General features: G+C 38.4%; 1 protein-coding gene across 1 annotated transcript in view; it reads left to right on the top strand.

Annotated features, from left to right (window-relative positions):
* Window positions 1–4766: 4766 nt before the first annotated feature.
* Window positions 4767–18346, top strand: part of LOC129092707 (zinc transporter 6-like) — a 26636-nt gene continuing 13056 nt past the window's right edge. The window contains exons 1-4 of the mRNA XM_054600726.1: window positions 4767–4950; window positions 7140–7186; window positions 8087–8173; window positions 14624–14708. Coding sequence (XP_054456701.1) covers window positions 4767–4950; window positions 7140–7186; window positions 8087–8173; window positions 14624–14708 — 403 coding nt within the window. The remainder of the gene's footprint in view (window positions 4951–7139; window positions 7187–8086; window positions 8174–14623; window positions 14709–18346) is intronic.

Below are 18346 nucleotides of genomic sequence, written 5' to 3'. Positions count from 1 at the left end.
ACAAGATTTTAAGATAAAGCTGCCGTTATTTTAGCTTTTTTATTATTATCAACAATTTCCCTGAATAGACAATGAATTAAGGCTGCTAACAAGTACTGTCTGTGTGTGTTTTAAATTATTATTTGTTGCTTTAAAAAGCTGCACTTTTCTTCATATATTCCGTACAGTATTTGTTGCACATGCTCTTGTTGAACATGTTGTAGTTATCTGGTTGACAAATGTGGCAGGAAAAAAACAGACCTGGAGTCTGATCCCGGCTGCAAGCCAGATGTAGAAAATGTTTTTAAACTGCAGTCTGCACCACAAGAAATCTGTCCGTCTCACTCTCTATCATATCTTTTTTTTTTGTCTTTTTTTGTGTTTCCACTGCATGAAGGATTCCACTTCTTTGATCTTTGTCTCTGTTAACTTTGTTTCTACCACTCTTTCCGCTCTTTCTCACCCTCCCTTCTCCACTCTCTTTTCCCTTCATCCTCTCTCTCTCTCTCTCTCTCTCTCTCTCTCTCTCTCTCTCTCTGCTCAGCTCGGGGGCTTCTCAGTGTCCCTTAAAAAACTGCACACGAAACAAAAATCACCATTCACCACCGAACAAATGAGCATCTACATATTCCACACACACACTCAACTTTGACCGAAATTTGCATGAACACACACACAAAATTACATCCAAGAGTTCCTCACACACACACACACACACACACACACACACACACACACACACACACACACACACACACACACACACACACACACACACACACACACACACACACACACACACACACACACACACACACACACACACAGAGCTCTATGGGGGCCCCCCGCCATAATACACACATTTCCACGCTTGAATCTGTCACGCTTCCTCTTCTTTCTCTGGCACTTTACATGAATCATTTTTGAAGCCCAGCTGACTACTCTGGCTCACTGTCTGAACAGCCCCAAAGCTCACTGCACACATCTACATTCAAACCTTTTATTGCTTCAGCTGTAAAATTGTTACATTTCTTTTTTGTTGCACTGGTTTATGTTTGGGAGAGTAGTCTGTTAATAGACATTAACATGAGCCCAACCTGGACATGATTGGATGAATCATTGGTGTTTGCTTGGATCCAGGAGTAGAACTGCAACTATTGAATATTTATTTTAACAATTTATCTTTATTTTCTAAATTCATTGTTTGGTCTATCATTTTTTTTTTTTATGCAGGAAAAAGCTGAGTTTTTGGAGTATTCAAATTTATTATTTTAATTTTTTCTGAAGATCAGTCCTAAACAAAAAGATTTTCAATTTACCATAATTATTCATATTTTAAAACGTCCTTAAACAATCCATCATTTATCAATGTTAGTGCAGAAATGTTTTCGATCTGCCATTTTGTTCATTGTTTCAGCTGAAAGTGTAGATATTTGACTAAAAACATACCTTTTCAGTTTGGCTTTGCCTAGAATGTACTGTATGAAAGCCATCTTCTTATTTTCCTCTTTTATGTTTTTGTTTCTCTTTCATAATTTTATTCACATTTAAAGTTAAGTAGTTAAGTAAGTTTTTAGTTGTGTGTGAATGCATTCGATTACCTCTGTAAAGCAGTTATTTACTCCTGTCTCATTGGTACAAATATTTGTCCAGCCAGAATTTTAAACTGCACTAACCTGTATGAAAGATGCTATACTAGTTTGGAGTGCAACAGATTTTAATTTATTACAACAAGGCTGGACTTGTTTGAAGGAACAGAGGTGAGAAACAGATTGTCAAGGTGATAAATTAAGCTGAAAACCAACCAAGCACGTTTTGCACAAGATGTCATGAAAGTTCAGTTTCAACTGTGAGATTTTAATTTGTTTTTCTTAAGATGAATTATCTTTTGTTTCTCTTATCAAATAAATTAAACTTATTGAAAGGAAAAAGCAACAAATTCTCACATCAGTGAAGCTGAAACCATTGATAATGAAAAATACTTAAACCATCAAAATAGTTCCAAATTTATTTTTGACTAATTGATTAATGGACTAATCGTTTCAGCTGTACGGTTTTTGTTAAGTTAAATTATAAGAATACAACTTATTTTATAACCTCTTCATTTATTTGTTGTATAGAATCTTAATTTGTAAAATAAATAAAGCTGGGAGATAAATATAGTGGAATAGTATGGCACCGGCAACTCCCATGAATTTCACTAATATTCATAAATACATTCATATACTTTCTTTCTTTGTACATAGTACAAAAAGTAGTTTTCACATAAAATAAAGGTTGGGATGGGTATGAAAATTCTATATTAAACGGACCCCAGTGCTACATTTTTAAGACAGGAGTATTGATAAGGTCAGAGGTAACTGTTACCTTTCAAAGCTCTAATTAAAATTAATACTTTTAAATGTTTTTATGTAATTTTTTTTATCACGGTGCAGTGAGCATCTCCTCAGCTCTCTGTGTCGGGCTGAGCTCCCCCAACAACTACACACAAGTACAAACAAACGAAACTAGGTGAGCATACAGAGCAGAGGCAGAAAGGCCGCGATGGAGAACTAAAGTGAACCAGGCGAAGTGAAGATTATTCTAGTTGAAGACAACTTTGCTCGAAAACATTCATGCGTTAAAGGCCAATACTTTATCAATAAATCTGTTAAACAAGCATGAACATGTAAACAAAAGCAACCCCTAACTCAATAGACTCCGCCCACAGTCTCTCAACCATATATATATATATATTTAATTTATGCCACTAAATCTCACTAGAGTGCAATTTAGTGGCCTTAAAATAACGGAACTTTTTAAGCATAAAACATGTCAACAAGGCAGGTAACTCTACCTGTTATGCTTACTAATCCTCAACTATTGGCAATAGTTGAGATACGTTGATGTCCCTGCTGTATATTAATATTGTAAATCGATTTATTTATTGACTGCTAATTAGCAAGCATTTTGAACTTCCTTTGACGACTCTCTCTCTTAAATGGCTCTGGATCTGTGGACTGGAAGCACACGCACATGTTTACTTACCTAAGCATGTAAAGTAATCCAGAGAGATTTATTTTTCTTTGTTTTCTTGTTGTTTATAATGTATTGTTATCATAAATCATATCTTGTAAAAATGCTTTTTTCAACAATATTTCATACCATATGTATATTCTTTTGTATTCGTTATAGTATTGTGATTTTTATTTATTTATATAATAATAATGGATTTTTTTAATATAGCACACTTTAAAATACAATGAAATATCAAGGGGCTGTACAGGGTAAAACAATCACAATAATCAAATATAATAATAAAACGCTAAAAACAAATAAAAATTAAATTAAAAAATAATTTAATCATAATAAAAAACTTATATATATATTGAAACTGAACAACTACCCAAGAAACGCAATCTAAACTACACAAAGCCAAGACCTTAGGGGAAGACAGAGAGGAACAGGTGAGTTTTAAGATTTGATTTATAAGCGGTGAGGGAGTCTAAGGCCCTGATCTTCTCCGGGAGCTTATTCCATAGGCGTGGCCCCAGTGAAGAGAAGGTACGATCTCCTATGGTAGCCAGCTTTGTCCGGGGAACCGCAAGGATGTTGGAGTTGCCTTGGATGTGGATTGAGGGGTGAGGAGGTCCAGGAGGTAGGTTGGACCGGTACAGTTTATGGCCTTGAATACTAGGATTTGACAATTTGACATCCTTCTGTTAATATTATAGAGGTGGAGGCTTCAAATAAGCCCAGTGGGCTTTCTACCTCTTTCTGCACTGTAATATTATTAATCAATGTTATGTTTTTTTACAGTACCAGCCAAACGTTTGGACACACCTTCTCATTCAACTACTTTGAAGAATCTAAAATATAAAACATATTCTGGTTTGTTGAGCATTTGTTTGGTTACCACATAATTCCATATGTGTTCCTTCATAGTTTGGATGTCTTCAATATTAATCTACAATGTAGAAAAAAATAAAAATAGAAATAAAGAAAAACCATTGAATGAGAAGGTGTGTCCAAACTTTTGACTGGTACTGTATGTTGACCAAAGTACCCATTTTTTTCTGTTTTCCATAAAGTATATGAGCTGTACCTAATTACAATAATATATAATATAACCCTATTTAATAATCTACTGTTATTTTCTTAATTTATGTACTTTATTTTAATATTCTTTCTATTTCTTCTGCCCTGTGCCATATGTCACCACACTATTTAGAATATTCTAGACGGAGATACAAAAAAAGACATAAATATATGGTCTTATACAGAACCAGTCAAAAGTTTGGACACACCTTCTCATTCAACTACTTTGAAGAATCTAAAATATGAAACATATTCTGGTTTGTTGAGCATTTGTTTGGTTACCACATAATTCCATATGTGTTCCTTCATAGTTTGGATGTCTTCAATATTAATCTACAATGTAGAAAAAAATAAAAATAAAAATAAAGAAAAAACATTGAATGAGAAGGTGTGTCCAAACTTTTGACTGGTACTGTATTTCAACAGTTTAACCTTCTTTAATCTAACTATTTCAACTGTTTAATCTACTTAAAGTTAACTATTTCAATGGTTTATCCATTCATATCAAACTATTTCAACAGAAAAACCATTGAATGAGAAGGTGTGTCCAAACTTTTGACTGGTACTGTATATTTTTCAATTGTGCAAATAAACAAAAACAAAAAAGAAATACCTCGCACTACCTCCTCCGGTGCAGCAGGTGGCGCTGTGCATCTCGGAAAAACAACGGTCAAAACACACGAAGAAGAAACACAGGAAGTCCAAAAAGAATGGAGATGGACGGAATGATGTCCACGTCCTCGGGTCTGTCTTACCACAATGCCGGGGACTATTACCCCAGAAAGTTCGGCCCGAAGCCCGACGTGGTGCCGTCCGGGGTCACGGAGAGGAAGGTGGGGCCGCCGGACAAGCCTGACATGGTGTCGGTGGACGTCATCAACGTGGACGACTCAGGTTTGTTATGCTAGCAGGCTAACAGGCTACCATGCTAACAGGCTAGCATGCTAACAGGCTAACAGGCTAACAACACGTCGTCAAACAGGCGGCTAACAGCTGACTGAGAGGAGATGGATCCTATGAATGTGGTTAAATTATTATATATACATATACATATACATATATATATATATATATATATATATATATATATATATATATATATAAATATATATATATATATGTAAATATATTTATATATATATTTATATTTATATATATATTTATATATATATATATATATTTATGTAAATATATTTATATATATATATATTATGTAAATATATATATATGTAAATATATTTATATATTATGTAAATATATTTATATATATAAATATATATATATACAGTACCAGTATGTATATATATTTATATATATACATACTTATAAATATATATATGTATACAGTACATAAGCAGAGCAAAAGTATAGTATTACATTACATTACATTACAGTCATTTAGCAGACGCTATATATGTAAACATGTAATTGCATAACATACAATCCGAATATAGTAAGTGCTAAACTACTACGAATAGGATATATATATGTATGAATATATAAATATACATATATAAATATAAATATATATATATATATATATATGTATATAGTACCAGTATGTATGTATGTATGTGTGTGTGTGTGTGTGTGTGTGTGTGTGTGTGTGTGTGTGTGTGTGTGTATACCGTACCAGTCAAAACTAGTTGAATGAGAAGCATTTGTTTGTTTACCACATAATTCCATATGTGTTCCTTCATAGTTTGGATGTCTTCAATATTAATCTACAATGTAGAAAAAAATAAAAAATAAAGAAAAACCATTGAATGAGAAGGTGTGTCCAAACTTTTGACTGGTACTATATATATATATATATACATACATACATACATACATACATACATACATACATATACAGAGATGTGACCAGGTAGTAAAACACAAGTAAAGACAAAGTAACAAAACTGATAGTGTCAATGGAGTGTGAACTCCATTGATGGGATTCTGTTGCATTTTATTTTGTCAATGAAGTTGCAAGATGTGATGTTTTTTCCCCTTTATGCTTATTAATCCTAATGTTATATATAATAGAAAATAAGAGACGTTTGTTCTTTTCTTATTTGTGGAAATGCTTTTCATTTCAGGCAAGGTGGAGTGAGTCCTCTATAAAATGTTGCCTGCAACTAGTTGTAACTGTTATTTGTATATAGATATACATTATATATATATATATATATATTATATCCCATTCAACCTTTATTTATACGCCAGAGTCAATTATAAAACAAACACAAAGCAGCAACAAGGAGATATACGAACAGAGAAGATTGATACACTTATTCAAGTACTGTAGTTCTGAAAGGTACTTTACATGAGTTTCTTCCATTTCTTTTTTTAAAAACTGTGTACAACACAAAACAAAACAACTGGGAGGAATGGTCATATCCGAATGATACAAATGTACAGTATCTCTTATAAAGTCCTGTCTCAGGGGCCTGATGAATTTGAGCCACCTTGACCATGTACTGTGGAATATGTCTTGGCGTAGTCTGAGAATGTATGTCAGTTTCTCCATCGTCTATATTTGATGGACAATGTCTATCCAGTCCTCAGTCGAGGGAGCCTGGGGCTTCAGCCACTTGCGGGTTATCGCTTTTTTACCTTCAGCCAACAGAATAACCATAAGGGATCTATCCAGGGAGCAGAGCTTTTGTGGGATATTCCCTAGATATAGAACATCAAATCTATAAGGGATAATAGATATACATATTATGGATATATGAATATACAGTACCAGTCAAAAGTTTGGACACACCTTCTCATTCAATGGTTTTTCTTTATTTTTATTTTTATTTTTTTCTACATTGTAGATTAATATTGAAGACATCCAAACTATGAAGGAACACATATGGAATTATGTGGTAAACAAACAAATGCTCAACAAACCAGAATATGTTTTATATTTTAGATTCTTCAAAGTAGTTGAATGAGAAGGTGTGTCCAAACTTTTGACTGGTACTGTAGCAAATAATTCAAATTCAAATAATTCAAATAATAGCACCAAATTTCAGTCTACTTCTCGTCATGTTGTTCTCAGGTTGTGTTTTGTTGTTCTCACGTGTTGACGCTGTTTTCTTTCACAGATGGTCACCTGCACAGGAAGAAGCATGAACACGACACATACGTCTTGGTGAGTGACTCTGGGGGGTTTATTTATTGGATTGGTTATGACTATCTTTTATTTCCTCACGTCTGTAATAGCATGCACACACACATAAAATAATTGTACAGGAGCGTTCATTACTTCTCAAAGTAGCCCACTCTGTGCTTACAATGACTTTTGTCTTTAGTATGTATTCATGTCTTTAAAGACAAGTTTCGGCTGGTATTTATAAAACTTCTAAGAACAGATTTTAAGACTTTAAGACGCAAGTTTTTTTTTTTGTTTCATTACCTTTTGGATGGCTGATTCTTTGACTTGAGACACTGACACAAGATAGTAATTTGTTGACAAAAGATCGGTGGTTCTTTAAGGAGTTCCATAGAAAATAAGATAAAATGACAAAAGTAAAACTTCTGCAGTGTTTCACATTTGGATTTGAGTTTTTCACTTGTATTTAATGCTACGTTTTGTCTTGTTGTGTTGAAACAGTTTGATGACTTTCTAATGCCTATACTTTAAACAGTGAGGGGCATTATTTTCATCCATCAAATTGTGCAAATATTTGAGTTAATATGATAACTCTCTCATATGTAAATAGACTCTGCGGTTTTGAATACCCCGAGATAATACTTCTGTAGATTAGACTGTTACCAGGTTCGGTAGCTGAAGTCAATGTTGTTCACTGATTCACCACTCGGTGGCAGTGCAGATCAGGCTTTACCTCCTACTCTGCATTACTATCAAAGACTTGATGAACATGATTGTCCATAAATTAATCTAAATGTCATTCCTGACAACTGTACAGAATTATTTTAGCCAGCAAGTTATTTAGCTGCACACTATTTCTTCATCCAGTTCCATTATCTATTCTCAAGTTAAAAGTTAGTCAGTATTGATATTTAGTATTCATTTGTTTTAATTTTGCAGGGCACCATTCATCCATTCAGGAAGACTCACAGATCCTTCTTTGGAAAACTTCATCAAGAATTTAGACTGGTCACCTCAGATAGACGGGTAAGTGTGTGTGTGTGTGTGTCTGTGTGCGTGTGTGTGTGTGTGCATATTAAAAAAGGAATTTCTTTAAAGGAGCTGTACATTCAGAACATTAATATAGAAGCAAACAACTGTTAACTATGTAAAGATAAAGTGGAGAAATGTCTACCTGAGCAGAGACTGAAGTCACTCTCCCTCTGTTGTTATCAGAGCATCTTCTTGCTTTGTTGACATAGCCGGGCCGGTGTGTGTGTGCTCAAAGTGCATGTTAGTGCACTTTAAGTGAGCGTGCATCCCTGGTTAGCTCACCACCGTTGCTCCGCGCTGCTCTCACACGGTTGTTACACCGGATGACGCAAGCGTACTGTTGTGGAAGCGTAGCACCCAACCCCTGATTCCCCCCTCAGGTTAACCCTATTGCCCCTGTCAGCAATTTTGCCGTTTCATAGTTTGTACTGTTAGCACATCTAGCACTGTGAGCTTAAAGCCGGCTGCTCAGGTGCCGCCATATTGAGACCCGTTGACAGGCAATCGAAATGCTCCCATTCTCATTTTTTAAAATATTTTTTATCATCAACCAACTAAATCCGCCTGGTTATCATCATCCAAACATCATCTTTGCTCCTGGTCTTAACTCAGTCGTTACCAACTGCAGAGTCCTCACTTCATAATCCCATTGTGCTGTAAACTGTGTCACACACATTCAAACCCAAACACCTCCAGTAATCCTGTTTCTCTAGCAGGTCACCATGTTCCAGTGAAATACCATCAGCCACCAGCTGACAGCTGGTCCACTTCTGTCCGACCGTTTATTTGCACTGATCATAAGTGCTGAATGAATGCGTCATTTGGGCCAATTTATCACCTGTTGTCTTTTTAATTCAGTTTGCTGCTTTGAAGCTTGAGTTAGAACTTGAGAAGCCAAACGCCTTACTATGGAGAATAAAATACGACAACCATTAAATGTAATTCTCCAACCACATTCATACTTTTTGATTAGCATTAACATAATTTGTGGTCATCTTGGTTTAATTTCAGTGACAATACATTTAATTGAACAAAACCCGAATAGAAAGTTCTTCAACCACTTCTGCAGCACAACCTACCTCTCTAATATCCACCGAACATCAAGGCCGTCAGATATTTTGTTTTCCTCAACTTGTTAACTTCATTTTCCATTTTTGTTTCAGTAATTATTAGGAGTGCAGTACGATTACATCTTATTGTGAAATTAGAGAGCTTATTTATGATTTGATAGCATTTTTCGATTGGCCAACTGCTCAGCATGGACTTGTTTAACAGGGAGAGCTTGAATCAGGTGGACAGTGAATGTGTTTTAACTGTGCAAATGCCACACACAACACCAATGTAATTCTGGGATATTTAATTTCAAGTGATGAGCTTTCCTCTTAAAATAAGGTAAAAAAATGTCTTGTTCAGTAAAAATAGGGCTTTCACAGCATTTGTTACTGTTAGTTGTAAAACCTGTACAATTTAAAGTTCTTAGTAGTAAATTATAAACATGATTTTAAATGCGTGTGGAGGCACTTTCTTGATTGCAGGCTGTGATCAGCCTTTATAACAATACATTTAATATTCCACCTCAGCAGTAACACTAAACTCACTGCTATGAAAACAGAACAACAACAACAGAGTTTGTCCTCATTTCCCGCCCAAAAAACATGTTTAGTTCATCGCTTGAAGCAATTTTCTTTTTTTTTTTAAATAAATGAAAAAAGTAGGAGTTCACCTTGTTTCCCAACAAAACAGGGACAGATGTAGAGTTTAAGCTAAAAAATACTTCTGAAAAACACTCAGATGTAAAAATGACAAAGAAAACACTGGAGACATGATAATGAACATTAAAAGGATCCCAGACTTGATTGTTTTGTGTGTGAGTGTGTGTGAGTGTGTGTGTTACTGTGTTATTGTACTATAATCCACTTTGACCACAGACTGGCGGGGGGTCTTGCTTCCCCATAGAGCCTTGGATTGGATTACACGGTGTCGTACACGGCTTAGGGACCAAACATAGTTCAAACCGGCGAAAGCTGAGATCTGCTTCCTTCAGTTTTTACAGCATATATATTTTATATATATGGTATTTTATGCAAAATATATCATATGTGGTCAGTGTTCTCTCTTAGATTCAAAAGCCTTTAAACCATTGACAGACACCAAAGGCCTCAGTATGCCTTGCTCAACGTGTTAATGGGCTTTGGAAACACCTCGTACATTGTTCTGACGTCAGCATTCAGGGCTTCGTAACTTCCCAGAAACTGCTAATCTAACCCCCACTTTTAAGCACTGATCATCAGGTGTGTGGAGGTGAGGAGTTCCTCTCCTCTCCAGACAACTTTCCATGTGAGCAATAGAAGAAACTTTGGTGGATTAGGCCATAACATAACAAAACCATTAAAAAGACAGAAGCAAAAGAAAGTGTCAAATCATCCCTCCTCATCCTCCTTGTTCACCATGAAGGATGAGGAATTTGCTCATTAACAGGGTCACATAGTGCTCCAAGCTCCAACAGCACTAGATCCTGCACCTCCCATAATGCATCTCAATAGACCCTGCTTGACCTGAGAAACCTCCGTTCAGACTTCGTAAAGTCACCTTTTTATGTGTAAAATCAGTTCGGTTCCCCTTTAATTTCCTGTAAAGATGTACACATAGTCAAAGTTCTCTATAATACCAGTTCACATTAAGCTGAACTGAATTATTGAATAGGATATTTAAGTAGACTTAAAGCAGGAGCCAGTAACTGAGGCTACTTTTTATCAGACGAATTGACAAGAGAAACACATTTTCAGCCTAAGAAAATAGATTTATTCACCATGTCTGTCATTCAGATTAACGCAGTGCTGGACATTGATGCCTGAGCTCATTAGTCACTGTTACAGTAACAAAATGTCCTGATGAAACTGGAACAGGGACATCAGGCAGTCAGCAGAGGAAAGACATGACTGGAGGACAGAAGAGTGAGAGGACGAGGCGTCATCTCCTTTTCCGCTGTAGCAACCCAGTCGGAAAACTCCTCCGTCTAGGTTAACAGACCGCCGCCGATTCATTATGTAAGCGGGTTTATTTTGAGAGGAGAACACGGCCACCCTGGAGACACTGAACCCCGGTGGCTCCCATCCGAGGGAAGAGGTTATGTCGTGTTTACCTAGCCACCGTAAACGAACCGTGTCTGGGTGTGGCGGCGGCGGCGGCGTGCTACAGATTTCAGTCTGGCCAAAAAGTCCCACTAATCCCCCCCCCTGTCTGTTCTGATGAAACTGACCTCTCCCTCTTGCTCCACCTCCATTTCCTTCAGAGGCTAATATGAGTCACGCTCCCGCTCATCACGATGACACACATTTCGCCGGCGCTGCCCGATGATGCGGCAGCATGGCACGGCGCTCGGCGATGATGTAATTAGGCCTGGCGTCTGCACGGGCTCCTTATTTAATACAGTACCTGGTGACTGAGGCTCTGCAGCTCTGTCACTCCGATGTCACATGCAGCCTCAATATGTTGGCACGCCGCCGCTGCCGGACACCCGGGCAACGCCGCTGACGGACAGACGGGGGCAGCAGAGCGTCAGGGTTTAACAGCCGTAACCGTGGCCTCTCCTCCAGGCGCTGAGCGTGTGTGTGTGTGTGTGTGTGTGTGTGAGAATGGGGGGTTGGGAATGTTTTGGGCCAAGTGCTGTCTCTCTGTTTGCACACACAGACGCATGTACGCATTCACACGAGCACACACACACACACACACACACACACACACACACACACACACACACACACACACACACACACACACACACACACACACACACACTGTGGGTCTCCCATGCCTGTCGCTGGCTAGTGCTGTCACCAGACGCCCCAGTGCTGTCATAACACAGCACACCACAGTAATTGTAGATTTCACAGCACTCGGCGCTCCCCACCACGGCATATGACTCCAACACGAAGTGACAGGCCAGGACACACACACTCACACACAGACACAAACACACACACTCGTTCCCTTGTTCCATTTCTTATTTCCCTCTGACACACACAAACGCACTCTCTTTCTGCTCAGAGGGCAAATTTAGACTCACGTTTTTTTTATTTTATTCATTGAACATTTTGCTGAATATACATCTTGGAGGATGGAGTGAAAACAGTATGAAATGGGCTCCAATGCACATTGTACAGACATAAAAATGCTTCTGGTCTACTCTCTTTGGTCATTTGTCCAAAACACTTAAACAACATAGCAACCTATGTTTGTGTTTTCTTGAAGAATGACTTGGAGCTGTTGTGATCTTGGTTAACCGTCCTATAAAACCTCGTAGGAAGGTGTTTGTGGTCGACAGAGTACGCAGTTCACATCCTGACCAACAGTTCACATCCTGACCAACAGTTCACATCCTGTTTTCCACCAACAGTCAATGTTAGTTTATTTTAACCACAGCCACAATAGTCCCCTAACCTTAACCAAGTAGTTTTTGCTTCCTAAAGATAATCTAGACTTTCTAGATATAATATAAAAGAAAAAACATCTCTAGACGGGCAATTTGCGTTCAACATTTCTTGATTGTACAACTGCCCATATGTATCTATATAATCCAGTAATGTACTTAAATGTAAAACATCTCCAGACTTTCTTTAAAATGGGTAAATCTAAGTCAGACTTGATAATTGAATATGTATTGTATGTTAATATAATTGCCCTAGAGAGCAGTGGAAGGATTTTGAGAATGCTCCTAATTACCCTCTTTAGTCATTACACTCTACAGTGTTTGTTTTTTTAATTAGGTTTGTTCTTACAGGTCCTGAATGAAACATCCTCTAATAGATTAATAGACTGTATAGATCATTTTGATGTTTTTATCACAATCAAACCTGCTGATGTTCCAGACGAGCAGAGCTGCTCTTTCTCAGCACTCAGCCTGTTTTTTTTTTTTTTCCTGCTCTCTGGTCCTCTGGAAGTGACCTTCCCCTGAGCTGGTATTTCTGTGATGAACTGATTCAGACTGTAGTGACTCGTTCAGTCAGAGAATTCACCCAAATCTCCCGGCACAGCAGGTTGACCGCGGGGCAGGAAGCTCACTCTGCATGCAGCAGCCAAATCCCAGCAGGATTTGGCTGCTGCATGCAGGTTTGCTGTGTGCAGGTTTGGATTGAGATTAGACAGCGGCTGGTCATCTGCCAGAGTGTCGGCCACAGGACGCTGACTGACAGCCGGGGAAACCCTGTTCAGGAGGAAACCGTTGTGTAATATCGTCTGTGGCTTCATGTCATCACGCTCATCTATGTTTGGGCTTGTGGACTAATACGTATAAACGAAAGATGCTAGAGAGTTGCATTATGGGATATGTAGGATCCAGTCTTTTTGGAGCTTTGCCCAATCTAGAGAGTTGGGGCTCGAGCTGCAAATAACTATCATTTTCATCATCAATTAATCTGCAGATCATTTTCACGATTTTAAAGATAAAAATGATAATTTATTGTTAAGAAATGTTGATTGGAATTTTTCAGAGTCCAAGGTGACATCTTCAAATGTCTTGTCTTTTCCAACCAGAAGCCCAAAACCCGAACATATTCAGTTTAAAACAGAAGTTATTCTGTCTTTAGATGCTGTTTTTTAATTCTTTTAAAAATAGTTCTTTAAAGTTCTAAATAAATTTAATTTAAATATTTGGTATAAAAGTAATGCAGGCTTATTTAGTCCTTAAGGTCATTTTTCCTTTTTTCCAGTGAACACAGCTACATCTCATAGTGTTCCTGCAACAAAGAACTTCCTGTCCTTCTCTACTGATTCTCAAGATTTAGATTTCATATCTGTGACTAGACTTGTTCATCTGAGTATTGGTTGACTTTTAAATTGGCCTTTTCGTCCTTCCCAGGTTCCACTAAGCTCTCTGTAGTTAATTGAGTGAGCTAGGTTAAAAAAATAATAATCAAGTAACAATATGGCGGCCAATAGGAGTCCTCCTGTACTTAGTCCGCCTCTTTTTTTAGAACAAAAAGTGGTAGACCCATTATTTAATGCCAATGATATATCTGTGATCATCTAAAATGGGCATATTATAGAAATAAAATAGGAGTGGAAAGGACATTCCCATTTAAATCAACGTAGCAGGAGGTTCAGAGCGGAGGCTGTGGATCAGAAGTAGAGCGGGTTGTCTTCCAATCAGGTGATTGGCGGTTCGATCCCTGGCTCCTCCACTGGATATTGAGGTGTCCTTAGGCAGACGCTGAACCCAACATTGCTCCCTGTTGATGTGCCCTCAGTGTATTCCATATATCCTACTCCTATTCTATATATATATGGGGCTGATGATATTGATAATGACTTGAGTATTGCTAAATACTTTAGTTGCTTTCTATTTTCAAAAGACCCCAGTTGGACCTCAAGCCAAAGGTGGAGCCACTCTGCTCCTTTTCTTATTGTTCTTAAACAGTTTTTTTGTTTGCTTCTTGTCGTTTTCAGTCGTGGAGGATCCTGCTGTTCGGGGCTCTCAACCTGCTGTGTACCGGCTGTCTGCTGATGTGGTGCAGCTCCACCAACAGCATGGGTGAGGGCACACACACACACACACACACACACACACACACACACACACACACACACACACACACACACACACACACACACACACACACACACACACACACGTATATATATATATAAAACAAACACAGTGACAGATAGACACATGCAAACTGACACATAGAGACAGATGTACACCAAAAAAAAAAAAAAAAAAACCACACACTTTGAGACTAGGGCAGTAGACATTAACAGGTGGAGATACCTGTCTACACACAGTAAACACAGATTGACAGCTACACACACTTGAACACTGAGGAGCGTGTGCGTGTGTGTGTGTGTGTGTGTGTGTGTGTGTGTGTGTGAGCTGCAGCTTTAAGCATACTCTGAACACGTCTTAGGAAGTGTTAGCAGTGTCGTCTCACCACAGGGGTTCAGATTGATCTTGCCGCTGCTGGTGTGTGTGTGTGTGTGTTGTGGGGGGGTGTTTGAGGGGGGTCACCACAAAAAAATATGGCACTTTAAAGGGCATGTTGAAGAAACAGAGTCCTTCACAGCGTCTGTTTTTACCCGCTGGTGCTACAACAAAGAGAACGCATCTGTCATATTGATGCACATCGTTGTTTGTTTCTTCCTCCCACCAAATATACACAGCAGAGCAGCAGAATCGCTTGAACATTTAAAAAAGGTTTTAAAGGATATTTCAGGCTTAAAACAAAACTGCTCTTAGTTTTTATGTTTTGCCCATCATTTCTATTAGTTATAATAATCTTTGAGTTAGTTTTTCCAAATTACATCGAAGAGAACATGAAGGTTAAAGGTAAAATTCATACCTAAACTCTCTGACTGTAGCTGTGAACACAAATTTTACCTGTACAATAAGGGATATACCAAGACATCTCAGTTGTGCTCCAGTGTTTTAGCTGATCTGCATAAACTGTTGGTTTGTCTCCAACCTGCCTGATTATCTCTGTGCTTTTATGTATTTTTATTTTTTTTATGATGATGATTCCTCCACTGTAGCAGAAAATTAATCTCTGCTCTGGAAACATTAAGATGCTGAGAGTTTTTGCCTTTGAAGATTTTGAATATTTGCATGAAATATTTTTTTGTCACTCGCTCCCATACGTATCAGCGTTGGTCTTAACTGTGAGAGTGTGTTTTGTTTTATCTAGTGGCCTGTATGAGCAGAGCAGCAGCAGTAGTAGCAGCACTTAAAACCATTTCTCTGCCTCAGCTGAGCTGTCCACTGGTTTCCCTCTGGACGACGTGACAAGCTTATATTTAGGAGGCTAAAACACAAAAAGACAGACACATCCAAATTTAAACTAGCATACATGGAGTGTAAAGCAGTGATTGCAGGTATGCCAGGCTGTGTTAGAAATGTGCAGATTTTAAGGTTAAAGAGAAATTACCTGTTGGAGAAAAGTGCTAATTTTTAAAGTCAATTTAAGGTGGATTTTGGGTGTGTTAAGGCTTAGAGAGTAAACAGAAGTAATCTATTAATTTGACTGTAAACAATCACATATTTCAGTGCTGTCTGTCTGTCTGCCTGCCTGTCTGTGTGTGTGGTGAGAGTCCCGCATACAGTTGTGCAGTGAGACAGCTGTGCAGTGAGACAGCTGTGCAGTGAGACAGCTGTGCAGTGAGACAGCTGTGCAGTGAGACAGCTGTGCAGTGAGTGTTTATAGTCAGCGGTGGCTCGTGTCTGCCACCAACATTAAATCCTCTCAGGGATTCCATCACTCAGGAAAATGCCGCCACGAAAAAGAACAACATGCAACCTTATACCCGCTCACCGGCACTGCCTGCAAATACTGCAGCATAAGACACACACACACACACACACACACACACACACACACACACACACACACACACACACACACACACACACACACACACACACACACACACACACACACAGCGGTGGCGTCGGGTGTCGTGCAGACAGGAAGCGGAGGACAGAGGGTATCGAACAAGCGGGGGAAGGCGACCCCGCCGTCGATACTCGGCCCCCGGTGAGAACAACAGGAGCAGACAGCGGCCGCGTCTCAATACTGTCAGTCAGATTCCTGCTCCTCTATAAAGCCTCCTCCACTCACATGATCAGCACATCCAAACGTCCACCTGCTCCTTCAGTATTTCCATTTTGGAGACTCGGTTTCCCTTCAATCCATTTATCTGACAGATTGAATGATGCTGAGATAATGACGAGTGGCGCATTGCTGGAGGTTAAACTTTTCTGCAGAATGAAAAGTCAAAGTTTTACCTGTACGCGTTAATAATTAAACACACTCGCTTTGAGTGAGTGCGTTTCCTTTTGATGTACAGGTGCACTTTACTGTTTTACATTACATGAATATAAACTTCCTCATTTTATTTCACGTCACAATTTGAAACATCAGCTTTGAATCTTAAACAAAACCAGTGCATGCATTTTGATGGTCCGTAAATCAAGACTTCACATCTGGATTTGTTTTTTAAATCTGGGCTATTCGACGATATTTATCTTAGGATGAGAAAATGTGTCTACCCATCATTCATTCTGAGCATTGTCACAATTGAACTAGCCAAACAGGAGCAATCCTGCTTGATTCTTTAAATACATAATTTATCAATTGACTTTCCAGAAAATCTACTATATCTCAATGTATATGACTCAATAATAAAGGATTTTATCCATGTCCCCAACCCCTTATATCCAATAAAAGTGGGATATTTTAAAAAAGGACACAGAGCAAGTGGAATAATCAAAATAATAACCTTTATTTAAAAGAAAAGGCCAAAGCTTCTAGCGGAAACTAAAGTTCTCCAGTATTACTAAAACCCAACTTTCTCCTGTCATGCAACACTGTGGGGACATCGACTAAATGGAATTTTGAACTATTACATTTTTCGGCTCTTGTGCAGAATCTATTCAAAAGTAAATAATACATTTGATGTTTGAGTTATATATATATATATATTTTTTTTTTTTTTTTTTTTTTTTTTATTTAAAATCTTTGTTAAATTAGCCATTCATTTAGGTTTCTTGTGACCTGTCTGCTCCCCAGGTTTTCAAACAAACTGAACTGAACTGAACTGAACACTCATTATTCTCATTCACCCTCAGCCGTCAATCCCACAGACCGACCGTGAGCTCGTATGTCTCAGTATGACTCTGTGTTCTTCATGTATGTGTCGGACAATATGTACATCCAACGCCCCCAGTGCATTGCCGCTTTTAGTTTAAATGGAGCATAACCTACATAGAAGTTTGTCGTCCGCACACGTACACACACTCAGACACATACATGCATACATATATACACACACACACACACACACACACACACACACACACACACACACACACACACACACACACACACACACACACACACATGTCCCTTTGCAAGTCTAATTCCATGTTCCAAAAGCGTCATATGTACAGACTGTACATCCCTTCACTCTGCTGCAGGAACACATGCATGGCAACACACACACACACACACACACACACACACACACACACACACACACACACACACTGTTCTGGCCCCATTTGCTCATGACTAACGGCTTAACAGACGTCTAAATGCACACACACACACACACACACACACACACACACACACACACACACACACACACACACACACACACACACACACACACACC

The sequence above is a fragment of the Anoplopoma fimbria genome, chromosome 6 (assembly GCF_027596085.1).
Source record: "Anoplopoma fimbria isolate UVic2021 breed Golden Eagle Sablefish chromosome 6, Afim_UVic_2022, whole genome shotgun sequence".
NCBI lineage: Eukaryota > Metazoa > Chordata > Actinopteri > Perciformes > Anoplopomatidae > Anoplopoma > Anoplopoma fimbria.
Note: the sequence above shows the minus strand (reverse complement) of the source record. Positions and strands in the feature narration are given on the sequence as shown.